Source organism: Rhinatrema bivittatum, chromosome 8 (genome assembly GCF_901001135.1).
Source record: "Rhinatrema bivittatum chromosome 8, aRhiBiv1.1, whole genome shotgun sequence".
NCBI lineage: Eukaryota > Metazoa > Chordata > Amphibia > Gymnophiona > Rhinatrematidae > Rhinatrema > Rhinatrema bivittatum.
The window spans coordinates 260,875,964-260,897,329 of NC_042622.1; the positions used below are offsets into that span (position 1 = coordinate 260,875,964).

A 21,366-nucleotide genomic window follows, 5' to 3' on the forward strand; every position below is an offset into this window, starting at 1 on the left:
TGCCATTTGGATGACCAATCTTCCAGTCTCGCAAAGTCCTCCTACAATTTATCACAATTCGCTTGTGATTTAACTACTCTGAATAATTTTGTATCATCTGCAAATTTGATTATCTCACTCATTCTTTTCTAGATCATTTATAAATATATTGAAAAGCACTGGTCCAAGTACAGATCGCTGACACACTCTACTGTTTACCATTTTCCACTGAGAAAATTGACCATTTAATCCTACTCTCTGTTTCCTGTTCCTTAACCAGTTTGTAATCCATGAAAGGACATCACTTCCTATCCCATGACTTTTTCATTTTCTTAGAAGCCTCTCATGAGGGACTTTATCAAATACCTTCTGAAAATCCAAATACTCTATATCTACTGGTTCACCTTTATCCACATGTTTATTAACCCCTTCAAAAAAATGAAGCAGATTTGTGAGGCAAGACTTGTCTTGGGTAAATCCATGCTGACAGTGTTCCATTATTTCATTAATTTTTTCATTTAATTTATTAAAATTTATTGATCGCCTAACACGGAATAGGCCTAGGCGATGAACAAAAATACATACATAATAAAAACAATAATAAACACACACTTCAGACAAAAAATTTTTTAGTTTCACAGAAACTGGGGAAAATTACTACCAAATAATGGTATCTATGTCCCTAGATCAAGTTATTATTATTCATCAGTTGACATTAACGAAAGCTCATAGCAATTACTCTACTCACATTATTCTCATTTTTCTAATAACCATGTTCTCACATTCTTTTCACTGAAAACTGAATTACACATACTTCAGGCTGTTACATATTATAAGCACGGTGGAGTAAAATCTCTTTGAATTCTAATTTAAATCTTTTAACATCATCCAAAGACCTCAATTCCACAGGAATGAAATTCCACTGAGTAGGAGCTGCTATGGAAAAAGAGGTCTCCCTTGTACTAAACAACTGAGCATGTCGAACTGAAGGGATCTCTAAAAGATTCAATTGAGAAGATCTCAAACATCTTACAGGGTTTATAAATCTGTAATAATGCATTAAACCAATATGAAGAATCTGAAGCTAGAAGCTTATAGACTATCATGCCAATTTTAAACATAATATGCTTGGTAACTGGCAGCCAATTAAGCCTACATAAAGTAGGAGAAATCCGCTTGGAACACTTAGAATGAGAAACTAACCTAGCGGCTGAATTCAATAAAAGCTGTATTGAATAAATCAAACCTTTAGGTAAACCAATATAAAGACTATTACAGTAGTCAATATGCGGAAATATGATCGTCTGTACCACTATTAAGAAATCACTGTCATAAAGCAAGTGTCGTAAACTTGCTAACAACCGGAGTTTAAAGAAACTGATTTTAATGAAAGACCTAATCTGAGGTTTGAATGAAAAGGTAGAATCAAGCAACACACCAAAGCTCCTTAAAGGTTTAACCAGAGAGAATGAGATTTTGTCTATAGACACTGTATCGTGAGACGGTATCGAATGTGGTCGATGAATGAAGAATAGCGGTCTTACTTGTATTCAACAAGAGTTTATTTTGTCTCAACCATTGTTTAATGGTGTCCATACATAAAAGTAAAGAATCAACTGTTTCTTGCCACAAATGTTGAACTTTTATGTAAAACTGAATATCATCAGCATAGATCTTAAAACCATCTGTGATGATAGTCAACAATTTGGCAATGGGGGCAAAGGCACTCTTAATGTTCCACCCACTAAAGCTACACGCCTCGCTACGACCAAAGACAGAGCCTTTTCGACAGCAGGCCCTTCCATCTGGAATAGTATCCCATCAAACCTCAGACTGGAGCCATGCCTATTAACTTTCAGAAAAAATCTTAAAACCTGGCTCTTTCTCCAAGCCTTCCCTGAACCACCAGACAATCACTAGCTGGCCTTCTTTCTTACCCAGTCTGTCACTCCGTTTCTCAAAGAAAAAAAATAAATGGACTCTTAGACTTCAGATTAAAGCACCGTTCTTAAGTTTGTAACTTGTACACTCTACGGTAAAATTACTTTACTGGCCTTTTCTTCTTTCCAGCTTGTTGCAAGCTTCCAAGTTCTCGCCCCCTGTTGATTGTAACTTTGACTTATTCCTGCTTTGGTTATCTTTCGTTTACGTGAATTTGTTACTCTAGTTTTTTCCCCTTTGTTAAACTGTACACCGATCCGATATGGTAATCTACTATGAAGGTCGGTATATAAAATTGTTAAATAAATAAAATAAATAAATAAATATTAAATAACATTGCCGAAAGGGCAGAGCCCTGTGGCACCCCAGCCTTCAACTGTTGAAATGACAAACAAATTCCTGAATTTGATGGATTGAGACCGCTGAGATAAATAACTATTAAACAACGCGAGAACTGTTCCTGAAATCCCACATTCCTGAAGGCGACATAATAAGATTTGATGATCAATTGAATCGAAAGCAGCAGTAATATCAAGCAAAATCAAAAGAAATTGTTGCCCCCTATCAAGGCTCCGTTTAATGGAATCAACCATAGAGATAAGAAGTAATTCTGTACTTAGACCACGACGAAATCCAAATTGATGAGGACTCAAAACCTCATTTTTTTTTCCAAGAAATCAGTCAATTGATTTAAAACTATCCCTTCAATCACTTTAGCAATAATAGGAAGCGAAGAAATAGGTCTATAATTCTCGACCTTACTAGCATCTAAATTAGATTTTTTAAGCAATGGCTTAACCACTGCAGATTTCAATACGGTGGGCATCATCCCGGTAATAAGCGAGGAATTTACTATTTGAGTAATAGAAGCTCTCATGCGATTTTGACAGAAGAAATTAATTCAAATTCAGACCACAAATTTGAGATAGTTACAGCCAATTCAGAATACCAAGGAGCCACATCTTTAAAGGTTAAAAGTACATTTTCCAATTTCAAAGTGAAATAATTAGCAAACATATCAGCTGAGAGTGCAGACAAATCAGAACTATATTCTAATGTCTGCTTCTTAGTTAACCTATGCACAAGATTAAACAAAGCTTTAGAATTATTACCAATTTCATTTATCTTTCTGGAATAATATTCCCTTTTTGCAGATAAAGTATCAGACTGATATTTTTCTAAAGAAGATCAATAAATTAAAGCAGTTTCACGCGAAAGAAGCTTAAACCATTTACGTTCATTTTTCCTTAACTGTTGACGAGACAATATTAATGCCTGGGTATTCCAGGGTCGAATTCTTTTCTTATTAGATACAGAGTCAGAATAACTCCTCAAAGGAGCTATGGCATTCAAAGAGGAATTCAAATATGAAACCCATTCATCAAAAAAATTGTTTATATCGCTATTCTCTAAGAGTTCTGGAATTGCAATAAGAGTATCGTTAAGTTTACTAATGTCTACAAATGTCTTTCTATGTGCGCTGTGATTTTGAACTTTAGAATAGTTTCCACTATTGTTCCCAGTACTAAAGTCAGGCTCACTGATCTATAGTTTCCCGGATCGCCCCTGGAACCCTTTTTAAATATTGGGATTACATTGGCCACCCTTCAGTCTTCAGGTACAATGGATGATTTTAATGATAGTTTACAAATTTTAACTAATTGATCTGAAATTTCATTTTTGAGTTCCTTCAGAACCCTGGGGTGCATACCATACAGTCCAGGTGAGTTGCTACTCTTTAGTTTGTCAATCTGGTCTACTACATCTTCCAGGTTCACAGTGATTTGGTTCAGTTCATCTGACTTATCACCCTTGAAAACCATCTCCGGAACTGGTATCTCCCCAACATCCTCATTAGTAAACACAGAAGCAAAGAATTCAATTAGTCTTTCTGCAAATGGCCTTATATTCCCTAAGAGCCCCTTTAATCCCTCAGTCATCTAACAGTCCAACTGATTCTCTCACAGGTTTCTTGCTTCTGATATATTTTACAAAGTTTTTATTATGAGTTTTTGCCTCTATGGCCAACTTCATTTCAAATTCTCTCTTAGCCTGACTTATCAATGTTTTACACTTAACTTGACAATGCTTATTCCTATTTTCTTCAGATGGATACTTCTGTTTTGCCGACTTCAGATCGTTAGACACTATCACCCCAAGGTCTCTCTCCTCCTCCATGCACATCAGCCCTTCACCCCCCATCAAATACAATTCTTTCGGATTTCCATAGCCCATATGCATGACTCTGCACTTCTTGGCATTGAATCTCAGCTGCCATAACTTTGACCAGTCTTCGAGCTTCCTTAAATCCCGTCTCATTCTCTCTACTCCTTCTGGCGTGTCCACTCTGTTGCAGATCTTAGTACCATCCGCAAATAGACAAACCTTACCTTCTATGCCGTCTGCGATGTCGCTCACAAAGATATTGAACAGGCCCGGTCCCAACACCGAGCCGTGCGGCATTCCGCTCATCACCGCTCTCTCTTTAGAGTAAGTTCCATTTACCATAACACATTGTCTTCTGTCCTTCAACCAGTTTGCTATCCAGGCCACCACCTTGGCACTCACACCCAAGCTTCTCGTTTTATTCACAAGCCTCCTGTGCGGGACTGTATCAAAAGCTTTGCTAAAATCCAAGTAGATGACATGGAGTGCTCTTCCTCGATCCAATTCCTTAGTCACCCAATCAAAAAAGTCGATCAGATTTGCCTGACAGGACCTTCCCTTGGTGAAACCATGCTGCCTCTGGTCCATCAATTCTGCAGCTTGTAGATAGTAGAGATGTGAATCGTGTGCCAGATCGTCTTAACGATCAGATTCGGCTGGGGGGGGGGGGGGGGAAATCTGATCGTTACGATATGTGAATTGGAATCGTTTCCGATTCCAATTCACATCGCAAATTTTTTTTTAAGGGAGGCCCGCGCCGCTAAAAAAAACAAACCCGCCCGACCCTTTAAATAGACCCCCCACCCTCCCGACCCTTTTTTTTTAAGGGAGGCCCGCGCCGATAAAAAAAACAACCCACCCGACCCTTTAAATCGACCCCCCCCACCCTCCCGACCCTTTTTTTTTAAGGGAGGCCCGCGCCGCTAAAAAAAACAAAACACCCGACCCTTTAAATCGACCCCCCCAAACCTTTTAAAATTACCTGGTGGTCCAGGGGGGCCTCGGGGAGAAATCCAGGGGGGCCTCGGGGAGAGGAGTGATCCAGGGGGGCCTCGGGAAGAGATTTCCCGTTCCCAGGCATCAGCTGTTCTAAAAAAAAAAAAATGGCACCGATGCCCCTTTGCCCTTACCATGTGACAGGGTATCTGTGCCACTGGCCGGCCCCTGTCACATGGTAGGAACACTGGATGGCCGGCGCTATCTTTAAAGATGGCGCCGGCCATCCAGTGCTCTGGCCATCCAGTGCTTCTACCATGTGACAGGGTCGGGAGGGTGGGGGGTCGATTTAAAGGGTCGGGTGGGGGTTTTTTTTTAGCGGCGCGGGCCTCCCTTAAAAAAAAAAGGGTCGGGAGGGTGGGGGGGGGGGTCGATTTAAAGGGTCGGGTGGGTTTTTTTTTTTATCGGGCCATCGGCGCCATTTTAATTAGTGGCAGCCAAAATGGCGCCGATGGCCCGAGAGCGGGAGATCGCGCCGGGACCCCCCCCCCCACTGGACCACCAGGTAACTTAACATTTTAGGGGGGTTCGGGAGGGTAAGGAATTGGTTTTAAAGGGTCGGGGTGGGTTTAGGGGTTGTTTTGGTGTGCCGGTTTTCCCGCCCTCCCCCAAATAATTCCTGTGCCCTATTTAACGATACAATACAAATGCCCCTGATGATAAATTGGGGGCATTTGTATTGTATCGTGCACTCTAACGATTTAGAACGATTTTAAAATTATCTGACGATAATTTTAATCGTTCAAAAACGATTCACATCCCTAGTAGATAGTTCACTATTCTTTCCTTCAGCAGCGACTCCAATACTTTTCCCACCACCGAGGTGAGGCTAACCGGCCTGTAGTTTCTAGCCTCCTCTCTGCTCCTGCTCTTGTGAAGCGGGACCACCGTTGTTCTTCTCCAATCACTCGGCACCACTCCCATTTCCAGGGAACTATTGAACAGGTCACATAGCGGAGCCGCCAGCACATCTCTGAGCTCCCTCAGTATCCTGGGATGAACCTCATCAGGCCCCATGGCTTTGTCCACCTTCAGTTTTCCTAGCTCTTCCCATACACTGTCTTCCGTAAATGGAGTTTTATCCATTCCACTCCCCTCCAGTTTCTTGTTAACTAGCATTGGTCCTTCTCCGGGATCTTCTTTAGTGAATACTGAACTGAAGTATTCGTTTAATATTTCTGCCATTTCTTCATCTGTCTCCACCCATTGATCCTTTTCACCTTTCAATTTCAGTTTACAAATTTGGACTTTTCTCCTTTCACTGATGTATCTGAAAAATGTTTTGTCACCTCATTTACCTCTCTGGCAATCCTTTCTTCCGTGTGACTTTTTGCTTTCTTCATCTCCCTCAGTTCCACCAGATATTCTTCCTTGTGCTCCTCTCTTTGGGATTCTTTATATTTCTTGAACGCTGTTCTTTTAGCTTTTATTTTGTCTGCCACTTCCTTTGAGAACCAGATAGGTTTCATTTTTCTCTAGCTTTTCTTTACTTTTCTAACATATAGATTAATTGCCATGGTAATTGCTCTTTTTAGTTTGGTCCACTGTTGTTCCACATCTCTCTTGTTCTCCCAGCTTTCTAGTTCTTCCTCCAGGTACTTCCCCATTTCATCAAAGTCTGTGTTTTTGAACTGCAAAACTCGGGTCTTCGTGCTACTTCTCCGTATCCTTTGTGTGATATAAACCATACCGTTTGATGATCACTGGTGCTGAGGTGGGCGCCCACCTGGACATTAGAGACATTATCTCCATTAGTGAGAAGTAAATCGGGTATAGCTCCCTCCCTTGTGGGTTCCATTACCATTTGTTTGAACAGAGTCCCTTGCAGGGCATCCACTTTATCTCTACCACTGTTAGATTCTGAAGAAGGGATTCTCCAATCTACATCCGGCAGATTAAAATCTCCAACAATCACCACTTCTCCCTTCTTTCCTATCTTTTGGATGTCTTCAACCAGATCTTTGTCATGCTCTTCCATTTGATCTGGAGGCCTGAAAACCACTCCAGTAAGAACATAAGAAATTGCCATGCTGGGTTATTTACACTTTTGAATAATAGAAGGACTAAGGGGGCACTCCAAGAAGTTAGCAAGTAGCACATTTAAGACTAATCGGAGAAAATTCTTTTTCACTCAACGCACAATAAAGCTCTGGAATTTGTTGCCAGAGGATGTGGTTAGTGCAATTAGTGTAGCTGGGTTCAAAAAAGTTTGGATAAGCCATCCGGTCTTTGCCTTGGCAACAGATTTCCATGGTTACAGTTGTGTGCTTAGTTGCTGTTCATCCGTGTTCCTGTACCTGAACTGTTCCATTCCTTGTCCTTCGGTTCCAGTTTCCTGTTCCTGACCCTCGCTTGTTCCTGATTACGCTTTGGATGGATTCTCTGGCTAGACCCTCGCTTATTCCTGACCACACTTTGGACAGATTTCTGGCTTTGACCCTTGCTTGTTCCTGACCACGCCTTGGACAGATTCTCTGGCTCTGACCCTTGCTTGGCTCTGACCTTGTCTCCAGCTGCCTGCCGTGACTTCAGCTTGAACCTGACCTTGTCTCCAGCCACCTGCCCTGACTCCAGCTTGAACCTGACTTTGCCTCCAGCTGACTACTTAGATTTGGCCTTTCTTAGGCTTTTGCCTACTTACAAGCCTGGACTTAACCTGTTCCTGACTCCTAGCCTGCTTCAGCCTGTCTGGGCTTCTGGATTCAGGCCCTGTCTTGAACCCAGCTTCATTGGACCCTGTGTCTCCGTTGCTTCCTGGCTCCCTGCCTTGAGCACCATTCATGGGATCAACCAGGTGGAGGCCCGCCTAAGACCAGCCGGCCCCGGTACCCAAGGGCTCAACCTGCAGGGAACGAGGGCTGGTATTGGCGAAGCTCCAGTTGACTTCCGCTTCCCGTTCTGCTCCACCTCCCGTCGGTGGGGACCCGTGGGGGCTCCCCTACAGGTAGCATCAACTCCACCTCAGGCTAAGGGTTCACCTCCGCAACATGTTCCAAAAACTAAAATCTTTTTTATATCTAATGATTTTAGGACTGTATTGCAGGTATTGGTATTTATTTAAATTATACAAATTCTGTATACCACTTTCAATTAGTGCTCTACAGATGGATCAAAATGCAGCTGCGAGAGTCATTGCGGATGCAAAACCTAGTGACCATATAATGCCTGTTTTAACCTCTCTTCATTGACTTCCGATCTATTCTGAGATCGGCTTTTAAAGTCCTGATGTTAATTCATAAGGCATTGAGCTCTGAAGCACCTGATTTTTTTTAGTTCTTGTTGGAAATTTATAGACCTACTCGATTGATCAGATCATCTGGCCAGATCTCCTGAATTTACCACCTCTGAAATTGGCACATCTATCAGAAATGAGAAAAAAACCTTTTTCAATTGCAGATCCCTTAATATGGAATTCAGTTCCTCAGTATTTGAGAGCACAGATCTGCTTGTCAATATTCAAAAAACAACCCAAAGTGTTTTTATTTGATTGGGTCATTAGGCAACAGGGCCAAAGTTATGGAGTCTATTTTTATGAAGGTTTTATGCTTTACACCATGTAGAACTTTGGATATTGTGATTTATAAATAAATAAATTCTTGAGAATTTAATAATATATGAACACATGCACACACACAAAGAAACAGGATTGCCTTTTGCAGGGAGACTCTCCTTCTTTTAACCGAAGAGTTAATTTACCATGTTCTCTCTCCTTTCTACTCCTTTCTTCCAGAGCTTTTGAATGGAAGCTTACAGAATCTTGTCCTGGAAATTGCCCTCTTCAGATATTTTAAATGCCAGCAGCTGGCAAGTGAAGGGGCAATTGATCACTTCTCTGCAGAACAGGTTCATATTTACCAGGAAGTGCGACTGTTATCCATCTCTCCCTTTCTGGACTGTTGAAAACCCTTCAACCTTGCCCAACATAAATGAAAAAAAAAAGGCCATATCTGGGATTTGCTTTGTTTTCATACAATTTGAACAGAATGGATTGCGTACAGAGATACTCAGAGAGCAATAATGGTTCAGCCCTTCAGTTGAATTTCACTTCCAATCTCCCATTCACCTAATAGTCAAGTAAGCCAGGGAGATTGCAGTAAGGCTCCAAGCTTAAGTAGTTTTATACCTGTAACGTACAATTCACATTAATCTTGGATGGCCCTGGTAAGATGGCACTGCACTTGTGCTCAGTGACACTTTCATCTGCATGCAGCCCTGGGAGGTTTATGTGTGTGTGATTTGTCTGTTCAGCTGGTATTTGAAAAATACAGGGTTTGTTTACTTGGCTCTTTGTACGAGGTGTACTGATAGGGCTGGAAATGGATTGCAGATGTGGGACAGAGGAAGTGATGCCGCACATGTTCTCTATCTCTGTGACTGTGCAGACAGTTTGGAGCTCCCAAGATCATGTTCACAGGTATCCTGACCACAGTGTGGTAATGCTTCAATGATATGATCTTGGAAAGGACAACATTTTGGCACAGCATGCTATTCTTGACCAGATGCAAAAAAGCATAGCTAGTGTCCAGTCCAGTGGTTCTGTCTGTTACATTAAGAACATAAGAACATAAGAAAATGCCATACTGGGTCAGACCAAGGGTCCATCAAGCCCAGCATCCTGTTTCCAACAGTGGCCAATCCAGGCCATAAGAACCTCGCAAGTACCCAAAAACTAAGTCTATTCCATGTTACCATTACTAATGGCAGTGGCTATTCTCTAAGTGAACTTAATAGCAGGTAATGGACTTCTCCTCCAAGAACTTATCCAATCCTTTTTTAAACACAGCTATACTAACTGCACTAACCACATCCTCTGGCAACAAATTCCAGAGTTTAATTGTGCGTTGAGTAAAAAAGAACGTTCTCCGATTAGTTTTAAATGTGCCCCATGCTAACTTCATGGAGTGCCCCCTAGTCTTTCTACTATCCGAAAGAGTAAATAACCGAGCTACCCCTACAGAACTGCTAGCTCTAGAGCAAGTTTTGAAGAATGATCTCTGGGCCACAGCAGACTGTTTCAGTCCCTTCCTAGGAGAAGGTGGGTGAGATTAAAACAAAGTACGCCACAGTGCCAAAAAGCTTCCACTCATCATCAAGCCCTGGTTTTGAAAATGAAGCAGAAGCATCTTGCACAATACATCACAAATATTACGCTCACTAAATCATCTCAGTTTTTCCACTTAAACCAAATTTTAGAATCAGGACAGAGAAAGCTCTTTAGAAAAGTCCTAAACACCACTTTTGAACGGAAAGTGACCACTAGTGCTCTTTGAACTTGGAAGAAGACTAGAGAAGCTGCTAGTACTGATCCTCATCCTATCTCTGCTCGTTGTTTCAAACAAGAGGCAAGGACAGTTCTTTTCTTGGCACTGGGAACCTTAGATATTTATAGATTAATTTTATTTTGGCCTATTGATTTCCTCCTGCTCCTTTGGACTTCCGGTCAATCGGAACCAGTGTCTGTTGGCACTACTGTGCCACAAGTCTTCACTGACAACTACCCAGGGGTTTCTGCTACTCTAAATCCTCAACCAACGCCACAGAACGTGGCTCTAGCTGGATTCTGGTACTCACGCATCCTGTGTCTGATCAGTGGCTGGATCCCCCTTCCTCCACCTTCGCATCATACCCAGCTCTGGCCATCAGGATGTACATTAAAAACCCATCTTATCTGTATAACATTACTTGGGGGTCACTATCACCATCTCAAGTTGTTTTGTAAACTAGTGCATTATTGATGCTTTCTAACTAAAAATATTTTAGAATGTATTTCTTTAAAACAACAACAACAACAACAAAAAAATAACACTAGGTTGCAGAACCTTCATGTTAATGGTGGGTTATCACTAGGATACTGCCTTTGTACAAAAATACACAAGGATGTCTTTTTCTGATAAATCATGATGGGAATATAGACAGACAGACAGACATAGACATAGGGGAGATACTAGGAGTTTTGTCATACTCATACCTGAAACCAACATAGTGAGCTGCTAGACTGCCCAGCATAATTAGGATGCAGTACCAAACCAGCCGCTTGTTTCTTTTGCGCTTTTTCTCCAAGTCTGCGGGAGAAAACTCCATGGAGGAGAAGGTGGAAGAGGAAAACTGTTGCCAGTATCTTGTGTTCTCCGCTGCCTGAGAGCTGTAAAACAAGAGAGGGGTGGTGAGAACGAATGCCAGCACATGTTCCCATGGGACAATGCTTGAGGACTGAAGAATTTTCATTGCCCGAGAGCTGTGAAATGGGACCTAGAAGATGAGAAGGAATAGGAGCGTGTGCTTCCACGGGACAATGCTGAAAGCTGCAGGGTCTCCACTAGCTGGGAGCTGTGAAATGAAAGCAAGAAGAGGAAAAGGAATACCATTATAGGCTTTCAAAGAACAATTTCACAGTGATGGTGCCACTTAGCAAAAGTCAGTTAAGGAAATAAACTAGACACAATCATATTTGACAATTACTGGAGGTAGGACGTTAAGTAGAATTATTGCAGTTAACATTTAACTTTAAAAAGGTAGACTACGATTCAATGAGGGAATAAGTTAGAAAAGAAACTAAAAGGTGGATAAAAGTTGCATGAAGCATATACACTGTTTAAAAATAGCATCTTGGAAGCCTAGATTAAAAGGATTCCATGCATTGTAAATGGAAGACCAAATGTCTGCCAGCATGGGTAAAAGGTGAAATGAATGAGGCAGTTAAAATTATGAGAAAAACAGGAAAAAGCATAAAACTGGTAAGTTAGATGTAAAACACTAATAAGACAGGCCAAGAAAAAATTTGAGAAGCAAAACTAATAAGAAACAAGTTTTCAAGTATATTCGAAGCAAGAAGTCAGACCATTAGCTGATCATGGGGTAAAAATAGCATTCAGGGAGGACAATGCCATAACAGAAAACCTAAATTAACTCTTTGCCTCAGCTTTTACTGAGGAGGTAGTGGGGGAGATATCCACACTGGAAACATTTTTTAATAGTGATGATTCAGAGGAACTTAAGTAAGTCACATAAGATATGCCAAGCTGGGCTAGACCAAAGGTCCACTGAGTCCAGCATCCTGTCTCTGACAGTGGCCAATCCAGGTGATTAGGAAGTACATGGCAGATCCCAAAGAGTGGGGTGGAGAAGGCAAATGATGGGGTGTCCCTGGGGGATGGGGTTAAGCTGGCAGAATGATTAAATAATACCACATTAAATATATCAAAGACCAGTGCAAAGCAAGCCAAGAAGAAAAGCAAGAAGGAGACACCCAAACAAATAAGAATCATAGGAGTAGGGGTGTCCGAGCAGCCGGAGGAGGAGGGGGAGGGATTGGTGTGCATTGGGTGGGGAGGTGGATGGACCGGGACAGGCCAGGGAGCAGGATGAAGATAGGAAACATGGATTGAAGAATTGGCATTTGAATTCTTGGTTTACATGAAGAGGGATAGGGGTATGCTAGAATCTTTGAGAGGGAAATTTACCAAAAGTAAATTTAACAACCAAAGTTAGAAGCATGATCAGTGACATTAATAGGCCATAATCCATATTAAGGAACCATCTATTGATATTACAGATATAAATTGGATACAATATTGTGCAGCAAAAAGTATTACTGAGAGAATCTTGCTAATAAGGACACAAGGGCAGAAGAACAGGCCCAGGGTCCGATCCCTACATCCAACATTGATCTGCTGCATCACCCGTTCCTATCATCTGCTGGAGGTAGAATATACTGCACTGCACCACCCCTAAATAGTGACAATGATGTCACGTAAGGAAAACAGTGTTCTTTGCCTCCATCTGCTGGTAGGGGAAACAATCTACCTGTATGGGACTGGACTAGTGTAGCAGGATGAGATGGAAGATGACAACTTCCCCTTGGAAAAATGTATAGAAGAGAAAGTTAAATCACTGCGTGCAGAGATATTGTTGGTTACACGTACACCTCAAAGGATTGAGGACAATGAAAGTATTGAGGAAAATCCAAAACATAAAGCTAAGATTTGCTGCATTAACAGAGGAAGATCTTAAATGTATATTATTTAATAATAAAATGAAAATAACAACAGAAGCACAGAAGCTGCAAAGGTATGAAGAAAACTGAAAGGAGTAGCACCAAAATAAAACATTTAAAGAGAACCTGAAGTGGTTCTATAGGTAACTGGGGAAGAACATTAGTGCAGTTAAAACACTACAAAAAAAAAAAAAAAGAAACAGAATAGTTTTGGAGAAAGTTGCATGAAGATCCTGTAGTCAAACAAAGTAGGTGGAAACCCAAAATCACTGGTATATTTCCAATACAGTAATAGTGATTGGGACAAAGCTTGAAAGTCCACAAAATTCGAATAGCTGTTGAAAGAGATGTTAATATTATTAATTTATAGAAACTAAATTCTTAATGAATCATGTTCACGGACCCCCGACACGGACCGTGTTTCGATTAACTGCGTCAGGAGGGACCAGATCTCAGTATAGTTGGCGATGTCATCAAAGAGCATCACAGGGCTTTTCCCACTGCAGCCTCTTTAAGACTTAGAGCGCGCTGTGCGTGCGCACGTAAGAAGGCCTTGTGAGGAAGCAGAGAGATGGCGGCATCGCAGTGAAATGTGCTGGTATTGGCAGAGTCTATTTGACGGCGTCATCCCAGCTGTGCGAGGCCTCAGGTGGCATCTGGGATGAGTGAGATGGCTTGAGGCCCGGTCCCTCAAGCCACCAATTGTAACACTGTGCATGGAAACCTTTGAGATATTTGAATATCTCTATCATATCTCCCTTATCTCGCCTTTCCTCTATGGTATATATGTTTAGATTTTTAAGTCTATCCCCATATGCTTTATGGGGCGGATTTTCAAAGGGTTACGTGCGTAACTCCGAGAATCCGCTCCTGCATGTGCCGAGCCTATTTCGCATAGGCCCAGTGACGCGCGCAAGCCCCAGGATGCGCGTATGTCCCGGGGCTTGAAAAAAGGGGGCAGGGCGAGGGCGGGGCGATCCAGGGCAGGGTGGGCCGGGGCTGGAGCCTCCAGGCACAGTGGCCATTTGCCGCTGTGCCCAGGATCGCGGGTCGGCCGACGGAGGCAGGCGCAACTTTTAAGTTAAAGGTAAGGGGGGGGGGGTTTAGGAAGGGCTTGTAGGCGGGTTAGGTAGGGGAAGGTGGGGGGGGGGCAGAGGGAACGAAGGAAGGCTGCGCGGCTCGGCGCGCACAAATTGCACAGTTGGGCACCCCCTTGCGCGTGCCAACCCTGGATTTTATAACAATGCCCGCGGTCAAATGTATCACCTTCTGCCAGCAGAGCTTGAGCTCCCTGCCGGTCTGCTGTTCCCGGGGTGCATCTTACTGCGAAGCTCGGCATGGCGCAGGTCAAACATCAGCTGTTTGAACCACGCGTGCTACGGAGGCATCTCCAGTTCAAACAGCTCCCTGCCGGTCTGCTGTTTCCGCCTATCCAGACTCTTAAGTTTCTGATGTTCTGGATCAGATATGTGAGTTTCCTGGAGGAACCCTATTTCCGTTCCCTGTTGTTTTAATGAAGTTCAATTTTTTTCCGTTTAATCAGGGATCCTACACTGCATACATTCCAAGAAGTTAATTTCAGAGAGGATTTACCCAGTTTTAAGATAGCATAGAGTCACAAAACCAAGCACTATCAACCTTGCAGACTGTTTCCCCAGCTAAAACGGTCATCTGAGTACTGTTTCACTTGCTCTATCCTACTGATAGATTAGTTCACCCATAGCTTAAAAGAAAAATCCCAATATACATGTTCCCCCCTTTCCCCATCCCCCACCCATATCCCAAAAGCAAAATATTGTCCAGCATTGGACTTAGGATCACTTTAGACGCCTCCCATTCTCCCCCGGCCATATCTCCAAACAAATTGAGAGTCTGACCAACCCTAAATATATGATTATAAACATTTGCAGGGCTAATACCTACTCTGGTTATGAATAGTTACAATTATAAAAAAGGAATAGAAATAAAAGTGAAAATAAAAGTCTGAGGAAAGTCGACATGTCCTGTGTTCCCGGTACAGGACTAATCCAATGCCAAATCAGTCAGTTATTGATGCCCAATGCTCCAAACTTAAATGAAATATCAACATGAGAAATGGTGAGCACAGCTAAACCACAAAATATTCAACCAACTTTTCCTTCAATGAGAAGAGACTACTTCCTCTGCTGATTCCAAGAGTTCCACTAACACGTGGGCTTCTGCTGCAGATTGATACCATTTGGTCCCCTCGGGGAGAATCACTTGAAGTTTTGCCGGATATAGTAATGCAAAGCATATACTCAATTTATGCAATTTCACACACACTGGCAAGAACTCTTTGCGAAGGGTGGATAGTTTTGAGGAATAGTCCTGAAAGACTAGAATATTTTTACCTTCATATGTAAGTTTTTTCCCTGAGTGGAGGGCTTGCAAAATCTGGATTTTGTTAGCAAAGTCCAAGATGCGTATGATAAGCAAATTGGTTCTTACCTGATAATTTTCGTTCCTGTAGTACCACGGCTCAGTCCAGACTCCTGGGTTTTGACCCCGCACCAGCAGGTGGAGACAAAGAAAGTTCTGACAGTCTCTGTCATATATACCTAGGTGCCACCAACAGCCTGTCAGTATTACGTAATGTCAAAGCAGAATAGTTGCCAACCAAACTAACTATATACAAAAACCGTAAATGGAATGAAGCCTTGACCCCAACTGTATACCAGACTCCAGAACAGGGAACGCCAATTGATATGGCGATGAGGAAAATACATAAACCGATGCTGATGAAGCGGACTTTCCATTACCTCAATACAGTACAAGGGCAGGACTCTGGACTGATCCGTGGTACTACAGGAATGAAAATTATCAGGTAAGAACCAATTTTCTTTTCCCTGTACGTACCCGGATCAGTCCAGACTCCTGGGACATACCAGAGCTGTTACATGGGATTGGGAACTGGAGAGGCCCGCTCAAAGCACACCCTCTCCAAAGGTAGCCACCCCTGGCGTTCGAACATCAAGTCTGTAATGCCTTGCAAAAGTATGCAAGGACGTCCATGTAGCCACCCGGCAGATCTCTTGAGGTGAAATCTGCTGGCATCAGTAGCATGGGATCTTCTTGGTGTTTGGGTACTTGCCAGGTTCTTGTGGCCTGGTTTGGCCTCTGTTGGAAACAGGATGCTGGGCTTGATGGACCCTTGGTCTGACCCAGCATGGCAATTTCTTATGTTTTAAACTTTATCCTGCTTTCAACCAGGAGCCAGTGCAGCTGGTGTAAGATGGTCTTTATGCAATCTAGTTTTGGCTCCTACCAAAATTCTAGCCACAGTATTTTGCAAGAGTTGGAGGCATTTATGCTGTATTGAGAGATACCATTGAAAAGAATTGCAATAGTTGATTTGGGAGGTGATTAATGCATGATTAATGCATGATTAATGCATGAATTATAGAATCAGGGGCTGAGTGCAGGAAAATATCAGCCCGGGGTAATTTTTCAAAACTGCCCCATGGGTATCTGACGCACTCATGCACATTCCCTGCAACACATTTGTCAACAACTCCCAAAAGCACGCCAAGACAACCCTGCAAGCCGCCAGAATTGAAACAAATATCTCCAAGATAAACTTCATCTATCCTAAATAACTAATAAGTTGAGTACATTCTACACCAGGGGTGAGCAGAGCTGCAGCCCCCGTTTCATCTATGCAAATTGGTTGGGCCCCCTATACATCTGCTTATATTTCTTATAGAGATATATCCTGGATTCCCATTCTGGCCTTTGAACTAATTGCAAGTAATGACACTGCCAGCCAGTATCAGACAATCAGATTTTTAGATTACAGAAACTTTATTGGCACATACACACTAACACACACAATGAAACATACACTCTCTCAGACACAAAGACACACCCACACACGAAGTGTGTGGGTGTGTCTATATCAGAGAGAAAGATATTCCCCCCACCCACTCTCTCTCACAAAAGGGGTAGATTTTAAAAATTTGCGCGATCGCGTACTTTTGTTCGCGCACCAGGCGCGAACAAAAGTACGCTGGATTTTATAAGATACGTGCATAGCCGCGCGTATCTTATAAAATCCGGGGTCGGCGCGCAAAGGGGGTGCACATTTGTGCAACCTGCGCGCGCCGAGCCCAGCGCGCGCTGCCTGTTCCCTCCGAGGCCGCTCCGATTTCGGAGCGGCCTCGGAGGGAACTTTCCTTCGCCCTCCCCCCACCTTTCCCTCCCTTCCTCTACCTAACCCACCCCCCCGGCCCTATCTAAACCCCCTCTTACCTTTGTTGGCAGATTTACGCCTGCTAAAAGCAGGCGTAAATCTGCGCGCGCCAGCGGGCTGCTGGTGCGCCATCACCCGACCCGGGGGCTGGTCTGGAGGCCTCGACCACGCCCCCGGGCCCGCCCCCCGAAACGCCACGGCCCGCCCCCGAAACGCCGTGTCATTTCAGGAACGCCCCCGACACGCCCCTTTTACGAAGCCCCGGGACTTGCGCGCCGGCACGCGAGGGCCCTGATTGCGTAAATCCGGCCGGATTTACGCGCGCAGGGCATTTAAAATCCGCCCCAAAGTGGGTATGGGTGTAGATCTCACTCTCTCAATTTCTCTGACACAGATACACAAACACGCTCTCTGACATGCTACTGTTGTGCTGCTGCTTATGTACTCTCAGTGATTGCCCCCAGTCTAGCATTGCTGCATCATGGTGTAAAGCTTTGCTTGCTGCGAGCTCTTCCCCATTCTGCAGCAGCCCCCCTCCCCCTTTCCCAATCTTATTCTCTAGGACAGTGGTCCCCAACCCTGTCTTGGGGGCCCACCAGTCGGGTTTGCAGGATATCCACAATGAATATGCATGAGAGAACATTTGCATGCACTTCCTCCATAACATGCAAATGTTCTCTCATGCATATTCATTGTGGATATCCTGAAAACCCGACTGGCTGGTGGGCCCCCAGGACAGGGTTGAGGACCACTGCTCTAGAAGACTCAATGGTTCCACAGCCAGCTTCTTTTCTCAGAGCTCAGTACATTCAGAAGCTTCTCCAACACTGCCTAGGTACTTTCTCCTGGCTTACCCCCTTCCTTCCTGTGTCTGAAATTTGCCTCCACTTCTCAGCAACCCTCCCACCACTCTAGTGCATTCCCATTGACAGCAGGCTACACAGTCTACTGCCTTTATGGTTCCCTAGGCTCTGCTCTGCCTACCAACTCAAAGGGGGACGGGACGGACCAGAAGTGACCCATACTGTTCCCTGAGCTTATAAAAAGAGAAAATTAAGCCCTGGCTGAGACTGGGGATAGCCACTAAACCAGATGGAATTCTGTTTTTCCTTGTGGAGCCAGGGTGAATTTTACAGCCTTGCACATACTCCTGGTCCCATCCTTCCCACAAATAATTTAAAAATATGCATTTATAATAAAAGATTTTACATGAAAAAGAACATTCAGTGTTTTAAGGTAAAAATAAAATGTACATGGATATTATTTACATGCACTGCCTTGGGACCAACCAGAAAACTTTGCAAAAAAGACACCTGCAGCCATATGTTGTTAGGACTATTGTAAAGAATGTTGGCCCTCAGAAACCTTTAAGTAAAGCAGAGGTGCTTATCTGTAACAGGTGTTCTCCCAGGACAGCAGGATGTAGTCCTCACATGTGGGTGACGTCACTGGACGGAGCCCTACCACGGAACACTTTTCTGTCAAAGTTTCTAGAACTTTTGACTGGCACACTGAGCATGCCCAGCATGCCATGATCCCTGTGGCCACAGGGGTCTCCCTTCAGTCTTGTTTGTAGGAAAAGGTGCAAGCGAAAAAATAGAATAATAAAACATTTCGGACCCAACTCCGCGGGGTGGCGGATGGGTTTCATAAGGACTACATCCTGCTGTCCTGGGAGAACACCTGTTATAGATAAGCAACTCTGCTTTCTCCCAGGACAAGCAGGATGGAGTCCTCACATGTGGGTGACATCAGCAGATGGAGCCCTGTCACGGAAAACATTTCTCTCAAAGTTTCTAGAACTTTTGACTGGCACACTGAGCATGCCCAGCATGCCATGATCCCTGCAGCCACATGGTCTCTCTTCAGTCTTGTTTGTAGCAAAAGGTGCAAGCGAAAAAATAAAGTAATAAAACATTTCGGACCCAACTCCGCGGGGTGGCGAATGGGTTTCGTGAGGACTACATCCTGCTGTCCTGGGAGAACACGTGTTACAGGTATGCAACTCTGCTTTCTCCCAGGACAAGCAGGATGGTAGTCCTCACATGTGGGTGATTAGCAAGCTACAGGCTCATATTTGTTTGGACCAACAGCAAACAAATTGTGCAACCGGCACAACAACTGGTGTACTGTTGGGAAAATGAGGCAGCCTGAAAATCACAGTAGATGGATGTGGAAGGAGTTGGGATTATACTGGAAATACGTTCCTCAAGATGGATTGGCCAAAGGCAGGGTCTTGACGTCCTTCTTTGTTCAGGCAGTAATGAGCTGCAAATGTGTGAAGAGAGCTCCATGTTGCAGCTTTATAGATCTCAGCAATTGGTACTGAACAATAGTGTGCTACTGAGGTTGCCATGGCTCTCACTGAGTGCGCCTTCACTCGTCCCTGGAGAGGAAGGCCTGCTTTTTCATAGCAGAATTCAATACAGTCTGCTAGCCAATTGGAGAGAGTTTGTTTGCCCACTGCAACTCTCGGTTTGTTTTTATCGAAAGAAACAAAGAATTGGGTGGATTTCCTCTGGACTCCAGTGTGGTCTAGGTAAAATGCAAGTGCACGTTTACAGTCCAAGGTGTGTAAAACCCTCTCTCCCTGGTGAGAGTGAGGCCTTGGGAAAAATGTGGGCAAGACTATAGACTGATTCAAGTGAAAGTCAGTAACCACCTTGGGAAGGAATTTAGGGTGAGTACGGAGGACCACTCGGTCATGTAGGAACCTTGAATAGGGTGAGTATGTGAAAAGTGCTTGTAACTCACAAACCCTTCGAGCAGATGTAATGGCTATTGGGAAGAGAACTTTCCATGTAAGAAATTTAACATCGCAGTAGTGCAAAGGCTCAAATGGGGAGCGCATGAGCCTTGTAAGTACTATATTTAGGTCCCATTCAGTGACTGGTGGCCGAAGAGGGGGCTTAAGTTGTAGTAGGTCCCTCATGATTGACTAACAAGGGGCATCCCCCACTCCCTTGTGGTACGCTGAGATGGTACTCAGGTGTACTCTCACCGAGGAAGTCTGGAGACCAGAGTCTGAAAGGTGCCAGAGATAGTCTAAAAGAGATGGAATGGGGCAGGAAAAAGGGTTGACACTTTTTTGCGTGCTCCATATGGTAAATCTATTCCGCTTAGAATGATAGGTTTTTCATGTAGAAGGCTTTCGTGAAGCTACAAGCACTTGAGAGACATCAGTTGAAAGGTTGAGCGGTTGCAGGATCAAGCTTTCAATATCCAGGCTGTGGTGTCGGTGCCGGCCCCGGGACTGGGATCACGTCAGTGTCGGTGTTTCCCTCAGTGCTCGGTCCAGTCTTTCTCCGGCACCAAGGAAGACGATGCCTTAGATGTTGTCGGTGATGGATGGTCACCGGTGCCTTGGTGCTCCCGGCGAGGTTTATCGATGGATTTTATCTATGCTGCTGCCAGTGACGACTGGGTGGACGTCGATGGAGTTAGCTTGATCTTGAAAAGGGACTCCATCATGTCTAGACGGGCACACCTGCTCTTCAGAATCATTTGAGCACAGCTTGGGCATCGACGAACGTTGTGTGATGAGCCTCAGCTCAACACACAGACATCATGCGGGTCGGTAATCAACATGTTAAGGGGACACTCCGGGCATTTTTTAAAACCCGTTGCCATGATGAAAAAATGGGCCGCAAAAACGGTCGATGATCTGCAGACACCGAGAAAAGGGGAGCAGGAACCTACCGAAGACGGTGGAAATTACTCACCAAGCGATGAAAAATGATGTCGCAATGGGAGATCCCTATGAGGGAACTTGTTTGTGAAGTAAACTTCATGTTTTTCCGTGAGGGAAAGTAGTGAGAGAATTCTCACAGAGATTCTAACCGAGAGGCAAACTGCAGCGTGGAAAAAAAAGAGACTGAAGGGAGAGCTCTGTGGCTACAGAGATTATGGCATGCTGGGCTTGCTCCGTGTGCCAGTCAAAAGTTAAAGAAACTTTGACAGAAAAGTTTTCCGTCATAGGGCTCCATCTGATGATGTCACCCATATGTGAAGACTACCATCCTGCTTGTCCTGGGAGAAATGTAAATTCCATCTAGTTATAAAGAACTGATGTGAACAGTGC

General features: G+C 43.8%; 1 protein-coding gene across 4 annotated transcripts in view; it reads right to left on the reverse strand.

Moving 5' to 3' along the window:
* The window catches only part of DNAJC4 (DnaJ heat shock protein family (Hsp40) member C4), a 301,306-nt gene that overhangs the window by 57,628 nt on the left and 222,312 nt on the right, over positions 1 to 21,366 (reverse strand). For all 4 annotated transcript variants that reach the window (XM_029614759.1, XM_029614757.1, XM_029614760.1 and 1 more), the window contains one exon: positions 11,051 to 11,224. In XM_029614759.1, coding sequence (XP_029470619.1) covers positions 11,051 to 11,224 — 174 coding nt within the window. The remainder of the gene's footprint in view (positions 1 to 11,050; positions 11,225 to 21,366) is intronic.